Source organism: Physella acuta, unplaced genomic scaffold, assembly GCF_028476545.2.
Source record: "Physella acuta isolate Inbredline_101_S28 unplaced genomic scaffold, ASM2847654v3 ptg001883l, whole genome shotgun sequence".
Taxonomy (NCBI): Eukaryota; Metazoa; Mollusca; class Gastropoda; family Physidae; genus Physella; species Physella acuta.
Window position 1 is genome coordinate 39,726 of NW_026733389.1, and position 17,123 is coordinate 56,848.

Below are 17,123 nucleotides of genomic sequence, written 5' to 3' on the forward strand. Positions count from 1 at the left end.
CACTCTCGGTTTATTAGCTGACGTATTGCGGTGGTTAAATAGTGTTTATAACACGGTGTAGACGGCGCGGCGTCTGGCAACATTGAATAGAGGCGCGTGTTTGTTTGACGTATCTTGTTAAGCTTAACTTGTGGGGTGACTATTTCACAACTGAACGAGGCTCGGTCCAGGCGACGAATTTAAAAAACTTAAGGTAGTCAATTATGTTTTATCTCCATTAAACGCACTTTGTTTAGACAATGTGTTGAAGCGATTACTTAATAGAGAAAGCTTAGATATGTATTTGTTTATCAATATTTCAAATTAAATTGATTACGAATGATTATTTGGTAATATATAATGTTAACATTTTTCGGACAAACGCCTTCGTGCAAGTGGCATTCGGGCATTTGTCGCATTCGGGCAAGTGTCCATTCAGGCTTTTCCCCATTCGGGCAAGTGTCCATTCGGGCAAGTGTCCATTCGGGCATTTGTCGCATTCGGGCACTTGTCCCATTCGGGCATTTGTCGCATTCGGGCAAGTGTCCATTTGGGCATTTGTCGCATTCGGGCAAGTATCCATTCGGGCATTTGTCGCATTCAGGCAAAATTGTCCATACGGGAAATCGGCCTTCAGGCAAACGGCCTTCGGGCAAGTGTCTTTCGGGAATTAGTCGTAGACCCGGATGATTCCTACATTGAAAAATATTTTAACTTTTAAAATATTTCATTATATTAAGTTATAGAATAAAATAAATGAGCCAATTAAGTGAAGCAGATATTTTTTTACGTATTTCTCTATTTTTTTGCTTAAAATAAAATATTAACTTACCAAAGAACTGTTAAAAGACAACATGTCGTCTGAAATGAATGATCCCGTAGTATCCATGTTTTGTAAGTTGTTCTCGTTAATATGTTTCATAATTGCAGCAATTGTTGATTTTCTAATCCTGTTATTGCTAAGATTCATTTTACTCAAACTTCCAAGGTGATTCTGGACAAGGTGCAAGATTGCCTTCAAAAGGAAAAATAAAAACCTCTTGACTAAACTTATTAATGTATTTACTTCCCACTGTTAATCCTTCCTTGTTATTATTATCATAATTATCTTTTTCAGCTTCTAAATTAATATTCATTTTTTTGATAAAAAAGAATAGTGGGGAAACCAAAGACTCCCTGCCCTTAGTTTGATTTTAGCATTTTTGTTTTCTTAAATGAAGCATTTATAATAATTAAAAAAGATTGCCTGCTTGGGCTACAAGTACATTGCAGAATAATAAAACATGTTTCAACGAAATATGACAAAATTAGTGCATTAACATAATTTGTATTTGCACATTTTCTGATTGCGCATTGTTCTGTAAACCAAAATGTCCTATGGTTTAAAAATTGACCTGCTTAACCGCTCAATTTTAACTGTTAAAGGGAGAGATGTCTGGAAGAAACTCTGGGTGCATGCAAAAGATTTGTCAGACATATGAAGGCGAAGTAAATGTTTTAAAAAAAAAAACCCTCTGTTTTTCATATGCTTTGCAATGATTATAGAGGGAAATATGACTGGTCAGCTTTGACCGCTTTAGCAATTAGTCCCAGATATGACATGTTTTTTTCTGGCATTGGTCTGCAACCCCTACAAAAAAAATATAAATATGGTGGGGGCGGGGTCATCGAGCAATTGTTTCTATATATAGTTTATATATGTCAGTCGTGGTTATTTTGTAGCCCTAGGTGAGGACCTACACCTTGAGTATGATCGAATTTTTTCCGTGTTCCATTCGCTAGAACGCCTACGAAATTTGAAGTGTATGCGGCGCCGGCAAGTGCCCAACCAGCATTTGACCACTTTGCTGTATCATTTAATGTATATAGGCCTTAATGTGGGAGCGTGTGTGTGTATGTAGGGTATGTATAACCAGGTTTTTGTACGTATGTCCTGAACTCCTCAATAAAATTTCTAATCACCTGACCAAATGTGTGCCTGTTTGGAATATAATGATAAAATAACCAGAGCTAATTTCATAGCAAACTGGCCATCCCCGAGATCTGTATATGCTAAAGCCTCTGTTCAACGCCAGTATAGAATATTACGATCAACAACTAACACTCAGTATTTTCATCAATACTGTTGTGTACCTCCAAGTATTTATTACTGTTTCAAAGTTTTGATAAACAGAAAAATTGTCATACAGTAACTATGTATTATACATACTTGGCCAGAGTGTTCAGTTAAGCCACATCCCTCCATGTCCAATATTTCTACTGATTGACTGGCTGCCATACCCACTAAAACACAACTTGCACCATAATCACCAAGGGTATTGTAATCCAAAAATAGCCACTTCAGGGAACTGCAGTTGGCTAAACACATGGCAAATTGAGCCCACCCTAGAGCACTTATCCGAGGATTATCACTTAAAGTTAGTTCTGTTATTCCTAAGAAAAAAATTATCAGGATAAAATTACCATAACGCTCTAGGTATATTCAGTAGTGATGTGTATACAAATGTGTCTATGCACCAAAGTTAAATGAATTATTTTTTGGTTGCATAAAATTTTAAAGCGATTTAATTTTTAAAGCTATTTGAGTAGCAACTTTAGAACAATTAATTTGAAAATAAGTTCTAATGAAATTTTTTTCAAAAGTGAACAAAGCGTTTTTATAGTTATTAGTAGTGTATTTACTTTTCTATATTATAAGATATAAATAACTACCAGGTTTGTTATTAGCAGGGAGCATTAAAGAGTAAAGGACATCAATGGACATATCACCAAGCTTGCAGTCACCCACATCTAAGGAAACAATCCCAGGATGATTGCAGAGTGAATGGTGAAGAATATGCATACCAGCATCTCCAATATCACTGCCATGAATACTGTAGGATGAAACATATGATGAGAAGACAAATTACCTCAAATATCCCAGACAAAATAATTTAAATATCAAAAGGACCCAGGACTAAAAATATATATAAAAAAAAAAGATTCCATAGACAAATGACCTCAGACAAAATACAATATATATAAATATAAAATAATACATAGATTATAGATATAAATATATATATATATATACATAATTATGTATGTATATATAAACACACACATATATATATAGGCCTATATATATATATATATATATATATATATATATATATATGAGAGAGATTGACAGACTGATACAAAAATAACGTAGGTTATTAATATGTTATCAAACTTATAATTTCATTAAAGATTTAAAATACAAAATAGGTTACTTACTGAAGTCCAGTCAAAGATTTGTTATTACGTAAGCAACGTGATAATGATTTAATGTGATCTAAAGTTGTCACCATTCCAATACTTAAAGTTAATTGTTGTAACGACTGGCATGAACCAATATTTTTTAAAATATGATCCAAATCCTTACTGCTCAATTTGCATTCCCTAAGGCAAAGCAGCTTTAGTTGATTTTTTTTGCAGAGAATCACAAATATATGCAATTTCGTCTGCAGATAAAGTAACAGCAGTTCTTTGAAATGTTGTTTCAGTAGGGAAAGACATTTGTGTTTTCCAATCAGTTTAAGCTGTAACAGAAAAGAGTAGTGTTGTTAATACATGTATACATATAGTATATTCCAACTTAGTGGCCTCTCTAGGTCGAGTGTCACTCGGTGCAGCACCTCACGGTGTCACTCCAACCCCTCCCCCCCCCCCTCCGTCAAGAAGAAAATTACACACACACAACAGTGGCGTAGCTAGGATTTTCGGGCCCCTATGCAAAAATTATCAGAGGGCCCCTTTGTCAGCCATTTATAGGCTACAAAGGAGTGAACCGAAGAAATCAACTGATACTTCCGATGTACGTTTTTAAATAATATAAAAATTCTGTACATTTAATACATCCTAATAGTTTATGTATACTATATGCCTACAATCCCATTGTTTTGTTTAACTGTTGCAGGCTTAGAGTTAATTTATTTTTGTTTTTCAAGTAACCAGACACAGTAGGGTCACAAGGCGGGGGCAAAGGTGCGGCTAACAAACATTTAGGCGTGACACCATGACGAAACGTTGTAAAATTTACTTAAAAAAATAATATTGTATCCAGCTAAAATAATAAAAGATAAGTCAGAGAGGGGTGACACCCCACCGAAAATACAATGTTGTTGGGTACGATGGGGTGAAAACTTCGGTAAACGCGTTAGGGAACACCCGACCTTGTGACGCCACTATTACATTTATTTTTATAAACTGCTCATAATTTATTTAGATCTTTTTTTCTCATGCTTTTAATTTTTAAAAATGATTAATAAGTTCATTGAGATCTGCTTTAGCTGCTTCTGTATGTTAGATACTTAGGATGGCCAAGTTACTGACCAAAAGGGCATTTCTACAATTTGTTTCATAACAAATTTACAGCATCATAAATGAACAAATAATGAGATTTTAAAAATGCCTTCATATTCATGGACATCAAAATCTCCTTCCTGATCACAGTATAATGTTAAGTATATTTATCTGCAGCTAGCATACCCGTCCGCGTTGCTGCGATGTAGTCCCACATACCGGTGTAATGAAACAATTTGTAAGGTTTTCATCAACGCGTTACCTATTGTATATTTGTAGTCGTGTGACTATTTTTCTAAAACTGAAATAGTTAAAAGGTAAACAACGCCACTGTTATTTTTTTCGGATCTTTTTTGCTGGGGCGTGAGTTCGTCCAAACTACCAGCCAGACGCCCTTGGGCAGAGCCAGCGTTAGGGGGTGGCGAACGGGGCGGTCGCCATAGGCCCCGCGCTTGAAGGGGCCCCGCGCTTCAGCAATGTCATTGTTATCTGAATTAGTTCGTAAACTTAAAAAAAATTGTTGCTGAATTCAATTGGGAAAAACTAAATGGTCGAATGCCGACGTTGTTGATTGTTATAACTGAGGCCACGGTTGATGTTGGTGAGTCCCACCTGAACTGGGACAGGCCGTAATTCGATACAAAAATAGTGTCACACCTACTCTTTGTGTAGGGTACGGTCGCCTGGCATTTGACCTGAGCTGACTGGAGATAGCGGTCGAGAATTAGCCCACGACGTAAAGAGATACCCTATTGTATGCGGACCGATGAAGACGTCCTTTTAGTGAGCAGACGGGATGTCTATAGTAGACAGTTAGTGACCTGATGAACTCTAGTCCTAACTTTCTTGTTGTAGATGTCGTATAATGTCGTATATGTACAGTGTTTCTTCCAGACTTTTTTCTCCGGGGGGGGGGGGGGGGGGGGGAAAGGGACACTTGAAATTTTCGGGGGGGGGGGGGGGGGGCGGTAGACTTTCTTCGGGGGGGGGGGGGGCGGACACTGTTAAAAGTATATATTTTCTCTATAAATTATATAAATTTCATTTCGTTTTCGGGGGGGGGGGGGTACAAGCCCCCCCCCCCCCCCCCCCCCCGAAGAGATGCCTGGAAGAAACTCTATATGTAGGCCTACTTGTCTTGGTGTAACAAAATTAACATTCAGTTGCGTGCAGAGGGGTGGGAGGAGGGCGACGAGGAGGGGGGGGGGCTTAGGATCTATATCAGGCGGCATTAAACAGAGTGATTTATTATTATTTTTTGGAAGAAAGTTAAAACTGTTGTTATGTTGTGTCACCTTAAGGATTCACCCGTTCAATAATTAAGACAATAATGTTTTTGGTTTTAAAATATTGTATGAATTCTAAACAAATTTTAAAGTCTATACTGTTTTGATACATCAGGCCGAGTTCACTGTATTGTAAACTTTATTTTCCTAATTATTCGGCACGTGATTAAATTTTCTTAAGTGATTTGGTATAAATTACATAACTGTTAAATGTGATTTAATATCTTAGCAAAGGAAAAAAAAACTACGAACATATATATATATATATATATATATATATATATATATATATATATATATATATATATATATATATATATATATATATATATATATATATATATAATGGAAAGGCCCCGCGCGGATGGTTGGCCCTAGGCCCCGCGTATTCCTAACGCCGGCTCTGCCCTTGGGCATGCTGTATGAAAGCATTGAGCGTACGTTAATCATTCTCCGTAGTAGTGAGGTTGAACACCTTTCAGCGACCGCCTGAGGGTGTCGCGGGAGTAACGTGTTACACTACCATAAGTAGCCGGATACTACCCCTGTTCGGTTTAATTATCGAACATAGAGGCCTACAGTATGGTACTCATGTGTTTGGTGTCATCCGTAAGCCGGGGGCGCGACTACCGGGGCGCCGGATGATACACCTGTCAGTGGCGTAGCGAGGTCGGGTGTCACCCGGTGCGGCACTTAATGGTGTCACCCCCCCCCAAAAGGCGTAGCGACCCTTCCCGGGGACAAATTTTTGATTTGCACCCCCCCCCCCCCCTCAAACTTTCCATTTGCACCCCCTCAAGTTTTTCTCTATATATTTTGCTATTTTTTGCCTTGGTGTTACCCCCGTAAATGGTGTCACCCGGTGCGGTCCGCACCCCCGCCCCCCCACCTCGCTACGCCTCTGACACCTGTGCAAATTTGATCGCTGCGCCGGACATTCAAATTAACGGACCCCGGGTGCAAAAATAGCCGCTGGGAAACTGAGTGGCAAAACAGCACCGCCTTACTGCCGAGCGCCGCTATCAAATAAATATAATTTAATGCAAGAAACCTTCCCCAGAGTTTCTTTCAGGCACATTTTCAGAAAAATATCTGGGAAAAAACACTGCCTAGAGTATTCTCAAATACTTCCCAAAATTTCTTGGCGATTGGATGAAAACCAAAAACATATAGGGATAGTAGCGCCATATGGGCCCTGTTCGACCCCCCCCCCCCCATCCCCCTTACACACACTGAATGCCAATGCCTGTACAGTAGAGAAGGGACTGGGGGCTTTTTTTGGAACTTTAAATTATCTCTACAGTAGGAAAGAAACCGGATTTCCTTTTTTACTTTCTCGTATATACGAAGTATAGAGAAAGTATTGTAATCGTGCACAAAAATCAATTGAAATTTTAACAATTTTCACCGTATTACACCTCAGTCCTTCATCACATCCGAAGTATAGAGGACTTATTTTAATCGGGCAAAAATTATCAATCCAGATTTATCAAAATTAAGAGGTTTTATGCGTAATCCAGTCTGAAAAACTGGGCTTTGCAATTCTGTCCGTATGTCTGTGTGTGTGTGTGTCTGTCTGTCCGTGTGTAAACACGATAACTTGAGTACCGTTACAGCTAAGTTGATGAAATTTCATATATAAGTATTTTATCAAAATCGTAGATCCGTATCAACTTTTGAGCGATTTCCGATAACCGGAAGTGGTACTTTTTCTACTTTAAATTTTTTAAAAGCCTATAACTTTAGTACTATTTCAGATAGATAAATGAAATTTCACATGTAAGTAAAGGATCTAATTTTCTACCTGGTGTTAAATTTTGAGTAATTTTCATTGACCAGAAGTAGTAATTTACGCTACTTCCGATTTCTCAAAAAACTAATGTAAATTTTTAGAGTACTAATAATATTGCGCACTATTATGCACTTTTTTATTTGGCGTTCAATTGGTGTGCAATTCTTTTGTCTACGAGATTTTATTCTATTTTTAAAACTTTAAGTATTTAAAATGGATTAAAAATCATGTCTATAGCCCGAGTTCCCATCCCCTGTTGTTTTATATAAGAATATTCGAGAAAGTTTAGGGGAGATCACTCCCGGTTTATTTTAAAAATTATTTACATAAAACAAATATTAAATATCCAATTTAATAGTTTTAGTTTTTTTAAAGAAGGAAAAGGGCCCCATTGTGCCTTGGGCCCCTATGCCTTGCATACGCTAGCTTTACGGTAGCTACGCCACTGACACACAAATGTATAAGCCTAAGCTAGACAATAAAGCTACATATGGCACGAAGATTAAAAAAAATTGCTTTCGATAGTGTAGGTCAAATCTCGTCAAAGAGTAAAAGTTGGTCAAGTTTGGGCCGTCTGAAAACTTTCAATATTGATTTGGGCGTAACCAAACTGGACTGCAGTGTGTGTCATTAAAAATGAAATTACACTGTTCCATGATAGCTAAATCAGCCTCCAAAAAAAGGTCACTCAAATTATATTTTTTTATTGTGATGTCATTGCCATCAAGAAGAAGGCTGTACAATAGTAATCTATGTTGCAAGGCTACTTATTATATACTTTTATTTAATTTGACACTCATTTTGTGTCCAATTTCTTCCTGCAATAAGGATAATTAAGGGGATATGCTATTTTAAAAAAAACAAATTTACAATGTCCCATCTGAAAATTTTAAAATATTTTTGCAATGTTTGGCACATAAAAGTAAGTACTATACAGCAAAACAGAGTTTACATTTTTTTTCAGATATAATGGAAACCTGAAATAACATCTGTAATTTTGAAATTGTCTGCATATTGAAAATGCTAAGGCTTTTTACAAGCTTTTATTTAGTTCACTTCCTCGTCAGTCGACAGTCTGTCTGTCGTCAGTCTAGATCGAAACGCAGGAGTGAAAATTCGGACACTTCTACTTGACCGATACGATTCACATTTGGCACGTGGGTCAAGACATGAAGACAATGCAATCTGAAACTAAATTTGACTTAATTGGATGCCTATTTAATTTTTTATGAATTAATTAAAATTTGGACCGAATTAGTAGGCATGCTTATCCAACCACACCACACGCGTCATCACGTTCAATAGCTGCGCCATCACGTTCAATGGCTGCGACATCACGTTCAGTAGGCGCGCAATGGTTTTTAGTCATGTAACTCTATTGTAAATAAAACATGTAAAGTACTGAAAAAAAATTCATAAAAATCGTTTTAATAACAAGCTTTTATGTAATAATCCACTAAAAAGTAGAAAATAAATTATAGACTACTATTTAAATAACTATAAAGAAAAGCGATAAATTATACACCACTATTTAAATTACTATAAAGAAAAGCGTGGGTCTCTTCTCAAATATTAGTAAAGGTATCCAATAGGTACTAAAGTACTAAAGTGACCCACGCTTTTCTTTATAGTAATTTAAATAGTAGAGTACAATTTATTTTCTACTTTTTAGTGCATCATTACATAAAAGCTTGTTATTAAAACGTTTTTTATGAAAAATGTTTATTTATGCATGTAGTAAAGCAATCAATTTACACTGCTTATATTTCAGTATTAACTAAAACTTTTGTATCGACAACTTTTTGTTAGGGCTACTGGTCTGAAATCTACAGGGCCAGAAGGATTGCTCTATATTTAGTATGCGAAAATCTGAACAACAATTGCTAATGTCAGAGGCGTAGCGAGGAGGGCGGGGGGTGCGGACCGCAACGGGTGACACCATTTAGGGGGGTGACAGCAAGGCAAAAAATAGCAAAATATATAGAGAAAAAGTTGAGGGGGGTGCAAATCGAAAGTTTGAGGGGGGGGGGGGGGTGCAAATCGAAAGTTTGAGGGGGGGGGGGGTGCAAATCGAAAGTTTTGAAAGTTTGTCCCCGGGAAGGGTCGCTACGCCTCTGGGGGGGGGGTGACACCATTAAGTGCCGCACCGGGTGACACCCGACCTCGCTACGCCACTGGCTAATGTTTTACCATAAACTTGTTTTTTACAAAAGCCATCGAAATTTCCTCATGAAAAAAGTTTTATTTTATTACTAGCGTGCCCGAAATCAATAAGAAGCGTTTTATCAATGCGTTACCAATCCTGTATACTTAGACGAGTACCTCTTTTTTCTAAAATTGAGTTTAAATATAAATGTAAACAATATAATATTTATCGGGGCACGGGTATACCTACCGCAAGAAAGCCTTGAGTGTACGTTAACCACTAACCGTAATGGTGAGGTAGAACACACTTTGGTGATCGCCCAGGTATCAGGTAGAGGGGCGCTCATGAGAGCCCCCGGATACACTGCCGCATGGGCGCCGCGTACGGTCACTGGCTATTTAAAACTAACGTAAGTGCCCAGGTGCTCACAGGATAACCCTGAACGCCAAATAGCTCCTGAAACAGATTGCATCATTCGCTAAAGTGACAAAAATCAACAGGATTTTTATTTCACACGTAGAAAAAAATTATTTGACGTGTTATAAACATGGAATTGTTTGGAATTTTTATGGACAAAAGGAAACAACCCAATTAATAATCTAACCTTGGTTAATTTATCTGATTATTAAAAAAAAATTATTACAGGGCTCTCAGCGGCCCATGTGAACCTTTTAAATTTAGTTAGGGACTGTAATGCCCCATCTTATCCTTTGTAAATTTCACTGTTTAGAACGAACGTAGGCGCCATTGCGCTCACGGGAAATCCCAGGGCGCTAAATCGAACCCGAGAGGGGCTCTGATGGACACGCCTGGTTGGATATAGTCAACGATTATTGTTGCCCATGGTGTCTTTAGTATAAAGCCTTTTTTTGAAAAAGCGAACGTACGTGCCTTAATGCCCATTTTGCAGTTTTACAGCTGAATATAATGTAACCCCTTACCCGCTATCCAGAACTCCGATTAAAGGATGCCAAGTGCTAACATAGCCGCTTTGGAACTCGGGGCGCTAAATTGTGTATTGACAAAAATCGCACCATGGGGGGGGGGGGGGGGCTCCATATTAAATTTTAATGGCTTTCGGGTGAACGGTGTCGAATCGCATCCGACTTTTATTTTTTTATACCGTACATAGAGAAAAATCGCACCCTCCCGGGGCGCCGCCCTTGCGAAACTAAAAATAAAAGATTGTTTTGCAAAACCGTTCCCTGGAGTGTTCTAATAAACTCCCCAAAGTTTGATGGCGATCGGATGAACGGTGTGAAACCGATATCGACTTTTATTTTAACATACCGTATATAGAGAAAAAAAATCGCGCCCTGCTAGGGCGCCACCCCTGCGAATTTGAAATATTTTGTTCGCAGAAACCTCCTTAGAGGAGCATTCCCAACAATTTCCCAAAGTTTCATGGCGATCGGATAAATGGTGTAGTAATGCATTAAAGACAACAGACAGAGAGACAGAATTATTGCTTTATTTATATATATATATATATATATATATATATATATATATATATATATATATATATATATATATATATATATAAATAAAGCAATAAAGACAACATTAAAGACAACAGACAGAGAGACAGAAATATTGCTTTATATATATATATATATATATATATATATATATATATATATATATATATATATATATATATATATATATATATATAAATAAAGCAATAAAGACAACATTAAAGACAACAGACAGAGAGACAGAAATATTGCTTTATATATATATATATATATATATATATATATATATATATATATATATATATATATATACTTCTAGCGTACCAGTCCCCTCGCGTTGCCGCGGGAATAGAAGAAAGTATGACGAAATATACAAGAAGGGTTTCATCAATGCGGTACCAATCCTATGTACTTAGACGCGTGACCTTGTTTTCTAAAACTGAGTTATTTAATTTTTAAAAAATGCATGCGCTTGGATCATAATTATCGGGACACGGGTTTACCTACACTACCGCATGAAAACCTTGAGTGCACCTTAATCACTTAGCGAACTAATGAGGTTGAACACACAGCATACGGCCCCTGGCAACTTAAAACTAGCATGGGCGCCATTGTGCTGAGAGGATAACCCAGAGTGCCAAAATAGCATCATGTTAACAATGATGCAGATTGTGTCATTCACCAAAGTGACACAAATAAACTGGATTTTTTCTTTAAAACATAAACAAATTATTTGACTTGTTTTAAACATCAGTGTGACTGATGCAATGTGATAGCGTTACTAATGGTCTATTATTAGATGCTCAGTCTCAAATTCTGATTGGATCGTCTAAAAATAGATGCTAATTGCATCATTCGCAAAGTGTTAAAACTGTTTGGATTTTTTACGGACAAAAAGAAACATGCCAGTTAATAGTCTAACCTTGGTTAAATTTTCTGATTATTAAAATAAAACGTATCGCATGGCCCTCAGCGGCCCACGTGAGCCTTTGGGGGCCGAAACTGAAATTTTTGTTCTCAGCCAAATCGGACCCTACCAGGGCGCCGGCGGACACGCCTGATCCAATTTAATGAGCAACTGGAACGCACCATCTTATCCATTGTCTATCACACTGTTTAGACCGAACGTAGTCGCCATAGCGCTCACGGGAAAGACCACCCGCGCTAAATCACATCCTACCGGAGACCTACCGTGCGAAATCCAACCCCTCCCCACCAGAAACCTTTTCGGGAGTATTCATCAACTCCCTAAAGTTTTATGGTACTCGAATAAACGGTGTCAAATCGCATTTGACTTTCATTTTTAATATATCGTATATAGAGAAGAATCGCACCCTCCCGTTGCGCCGTGCTTGCGAAGTTAAAAAGAGATTTTTTTACAAAACCCTACCCTGGAAGGTTCTGATGAACTCACCGAAGTTTGATGGCGATCGGATGAACGGTGTGAAACCGCAATGGACTTTTTTTTATACCGTATATACAGAAAAAAACATACGCAGGACCCCCCCCCCCCCCCCTTAGGATTATTCTCAACAACTTCCCAAAGTTTCATGGCAATCGGATAAATGGTGTAGTAGTGCATAAAAGACACAGACACACATACATTGCTTTATATATATATATATATATATATATATATATATATATATATATATATATATATATATATATACTTTATAAAGTTACGTCCCTTGTACATAGGTCAAATGACGTAGTCTTTGTTTACTTTTTCACAAACAATTGTTTATATAAGAAAATACAGCATCTGGACAAATCTAACGACCCTAAGGGGCTTTTCCGAATGGAATAGCGTTTTTTTTTGTTACCTTACAGGATCGGTCTAAGACCAGACAAATTATAATTTTTAATCAACTATTCCCCCTTATAATATACTAGCCATCGGTACCCGTTTCACGTGAATTATAGGCCTTTGAATTTTTAATGTTATACATATTTGGAAATAATAAATTATAAAATAGTTATTGATCAAAATGCAACACTACACGTTGAAATATTAGTGACAAAACAAAGAAATAACTAAATAGCTAAAAATCCGGCACATTTAAAAGAACATAGACTACCAATACGTATTAGAAAAATTAAAACCAAATTATTTATCTCTCTCTCTCTCTCTCTATATATATATAATTCTCTTCTTGGAGACGATAGAAAACACCAAGCTGTAAGCGCGCTCCCTACCACCCCAACCCCCTACATGGTCTGGTGAACTGTGGTTCACGCTAAATGTTTACAATCGTAGAGACGGGTTTAGTGACGGCTATTAGGGGCATATAATGCAGTTTGAAATGATTTTAAACCAATGGGAGGTAACTAAGAGCAGTTTGCTTTCAAGGGTGGGGGGGGGGGGGGGTTCGTCCTCAACGACAATCTGATAGTGTTTTAAAGGAAATATTTTCAGTGGCTGCGCTGGTACTGTCGAATTAAAAAATTATGAATTACTGAAAAGTAGAAAATAAAACAACTAAATAGCGGCGTATGATACGACTCGTATACATTATTAGTCATCAGAACACCATATTAAATGCACAAACTGATCAAGAGACTTAAATGATTCCGTTAAAAATCTAAGTAATTTGTATTAGTTTGACCAATAAAATTGTATATATTTCATAGCTTACGTCTTGATGAGTAGATCAATAGAACTAAATCTAAATCAAATTTAAATAAAATAGCTCATTTCTTTATACTCTAAAATCAAGTAGGCCTACACTATCATCAGCTATTTAGGCACCTTATGAGACATGAAGAATAAAAGACATAGATTAGTTAAGAAACTTAACTTACGTGAATAGGCCTATTCTTTCAAATTAATTTTTTTTATCCCAAATTAGCCAGTTCCATAGCTAAAGAAACAAAGATGTCTATGAAATAATTAAGGCGTGAAATAGTTTAATAAAGAAATTTATTAATCGAATAGATTCTAGAGTAGATAGAGTCTAAATCTAGAATCTAGATCTTAGCGTCTACGTCTAGTTCTTTTTGCGTAGATCTAGCCTAGATCTAGATATTCTAGATCTTAGCGTCTACGTCTAGTTCTTTTTGCGTAGATCTAGCCTAGATCTAGATATTCTAGATCTAGGCTAGATCTAGATATTCTAGATCTAGATATAATAATAATATAATAGATGAAGTGAATTTTATAAGTTTAGGCCGAGAAAATCGTATTGTAATCATTTCATAGCGTACGTAGCTCTAAATCAGGGGTCTCCAAACTTTTCAGTCCGAGGGCCGCATTAACTATCAAATTTCAGTTCGGGGGCCAGTTTCTTACAGGCATGTCTTTCATTTTCTGGGCAAAGTTCCTCAGCCATCACCAACAGACGATTTTTCCTTGGACAAAAAGATCTCCGCGGGCCGGATGAGAGGACTTCGCGGGCCGCATCCGGCCCGCGGGCCGTAGTTTGGAGACCCCTGCTCTAAATCATATTAGAATGAAATAGTTCATTTCTTTATTTTATTCCAAACTCGAGAAAATGACGTCATTAGTTTCGTGCTCTTTTAGTGTAAATAATAAGTGACGTCATTGTTAAATGCGTTCTTGTCCAAATATAAACACTTTTCCAGTTGCATAATTAAAATTGTTTTTCTACATTCGAATACGCCTTTATTTTTTATTTTTCTTCTTTAAATAAAATTGTGGTTAAACATTAAAAACATCTAACATATTATTTTCAACAAAAGTCCGTATCAAGTTCTCCATATATCGCTGCAGATTCTGATGTGATATCCGGCGAAAATATTTTGCGGACAGAAAGAGAGAGAGAGAGAGAGAGAGAGAGAGAGAGAGAGAGAGAGAGAGCGAGAGAGAGAGAGAAGTGCGCACATGGGCTTTTATATATTAGGAAAGTCGTCACGTTCATTAGGTGCACAATGGTTTTAGTCATGAAACTTTATTGTAAATTTTAAAAAGTACTGAAAAAAATGCATCTAATATATAAAGTTCAATTCTGTATCTAAAATGTTTGTAAAATGTTTGTCGTGGATTACAAAGGAATATGAGAAAAAATTAAAAAAAAACGAGACGTCGATGGATTCAAGTGTTAGATTATTACAGCGCTCATGGTCTAAATTTATGAGTTAAAAAATTAATACTGAAAGTGTTGGGAAATAATTTTCAATTTTCAAACTGATAGTAATAATTGTCAGCATGTTCATTAAACACATTTTAAAAACAAAAATATCATCTTTTACAAAAATTCTAATTATGTCTGAAAATTATTTATATTTAGTCCTTGATAAATTAGGAAAACACAATTACTTCCCTTTATAAAACATTGCATTAGTGGAAAAGAGTTTACTTTTTATTACTTTGTTTTGGTGTTGGGAAAAAAATAATTACATTATGAGCGGGGATTGATCAAGTGCAAATGTTGTAGGTATTTTACGGATAAGCATGGAGTATTATAATTGTTCATTAAATTGAAACAGGCGCGTCCGCCGGCGCCCCACCAGGGTTCAATTTGGCGCCCTGGGCTATCCTGTGAGCGCTATGGTGCATAATTTCGCTTTAAACAGTGCGATAGAGTATGGATAAAAAAGGTTACTACAGTCTTTAAGTGAATCGAATCCGGGCGTCCTCTGGCGCCCAAACAGAGTGCTATTTAGGGACCCGGGCCTCCCGTGTTCGGTTTGGCACCTACGTTCGTTTAAGTAAGTGCAAAAGACTATGAATAAGTTTGGTTACAATAGTCGTTTATTAAGCTGAAACAGGCGATTTCGCCGACGCCCCAGCATGGTGCGATTTGGCGCCCCGGGCTAGACTGTGAGCACTTTGCGTTTATGTCCGCGTTAGTGTTTTCTTTGTGTTTAGGTTGGGTTTGCGTTAGTGGTTGCGTTTAGATTTGGTTCGTTTTTGTTCTTTCTTTTTTCGTTTTCGCTTGTTTTTTTTTTCTTTGGGTTTGTGTTTGTATTTGTGTTTGTGGTTGGTTTTGCGTTTGGATTTGGTTTGTTTTCGTTTGCTTTTTCGTTTGTGTTTTTTTTTCTTTGGGTTTGTGTTTGTGGTTGGTTTTGCGTTTGGGTTTGGTTTGTTTTCGTTTGCTTTTTCGTATTTTTTTTTCTTTGTGTTTGTATTGGTGTTTGTAGTTGTGGTTGGGTTTGTTGTTAGGTTTTTGTTTTCGTTTGCTTTTTTGTTTGTTTTTTTCTTTGTGTTTGTATTGGTGTTTGTAGTTGTGGTTGGGTTTGTTGTTAGGTTTTTGTTTTCGTTTGTATTTGTAATTGTGTTAGCGTTATGTTTGCGTTTTGTTGTTTTGGTTTTGGTTGGTTGTTGTTTGGGTGGGCAATGCCTGGTTTATGATGATTACTAAACACACAGGTAATGGTCTTTAACAGAAAGGTTTTTCACAGAAGCCAGAGCAGGGCCTGGCCGGGACGGCTAGTGAATTTATAAAGTGCAATATGGTCGGTAAAACACGGATATTCTAAAATACTGCCTTTTATTTATTTCATACACTGAACGTACTGTATACTAATTATTATTCTATCTTTCGGTTCGCGGACAAGCTAGGGGTTTTATAGCAGAGGCGTAGCGAGGGGGGGGGGGGACGATATATGTCCCCGGGCGCCGACCTTAGGGGACGCCAAAATGGGTTGGAAAAACAAATTGAAAATTTGAGGGTGGAAAAGAGGGGTGGGGGTGCAAATCAAAAGTTTGAGGGGGAGGGGGATTGCTAATCAAAAGTTTTAGGGCGGGGGTGCAAATCGAAAGTTTGAGGGGGGAGGGGGATTGCTAATCAAAAGTTTTAGGGCTGGGGTGCAGATCGAAAGTCTGAGGGGAGGGGGTGTGCAACTCGAAAGGGGTGGGGTGTAAATCGAAAGTTTGAGGAGGGGGGGTGCAAATCGAAATTTTGTCCCCGGTTGCCGGGAAGGGTCGCTACACCTCTGTTTTATAGTCATTCACTGAGTCATACGCGTCCGCCGGCGCTTGGAAAGGGCGCGATTTGGCGCAATGGGCTAGACTGTGAGCAAAATGCCTTTATGATTGCATTTAAATTGTGTTTATGTTATGAGTGTTGTGTTTGTTTTTTCGTTGTTGTGTTTTCGTTTGTTTTTTTGTATATATATATATATATATATATATATATATATATATATAT

At 37.2% G+C, this 17,123-nt stretch overlaps 1 protein-coding gene across 1 annotated transcript; it reads right to left on the reverse strand.

Annotated features, from left to right (window-relative positions):
• Positions 1-802: 802 nt before the first annotated feature.
• On the reverse strand, positions 803-13,887 carry LOC131931050 (leucine-rich repeat-containing protein 73). The gene is made up of 6 exons (XM_059287743.1): positions 13,816-13,887; positions 9,779-9,985; positions 3,238-3,542; positions 2,692-2,852; positions 2,189-2,412; positions 803-994 (listed from the first exon to the last, which is right to left on the reverse strand). The coding sequence occupies exons 3-6, from the start codon at positions 3,309-3,311 to the stop codon at positions 803-805; spliced, it is 651 nt and encodes a 216-aa protein (XP_059143726.1). The 5' UTR covers positions 3,312-3,542; positions 9,779-9,985; positions 13,816-13,887.
• Between the last annotated feature and the right edge of the window lie 3,236 nt (positions 13,888-17,123).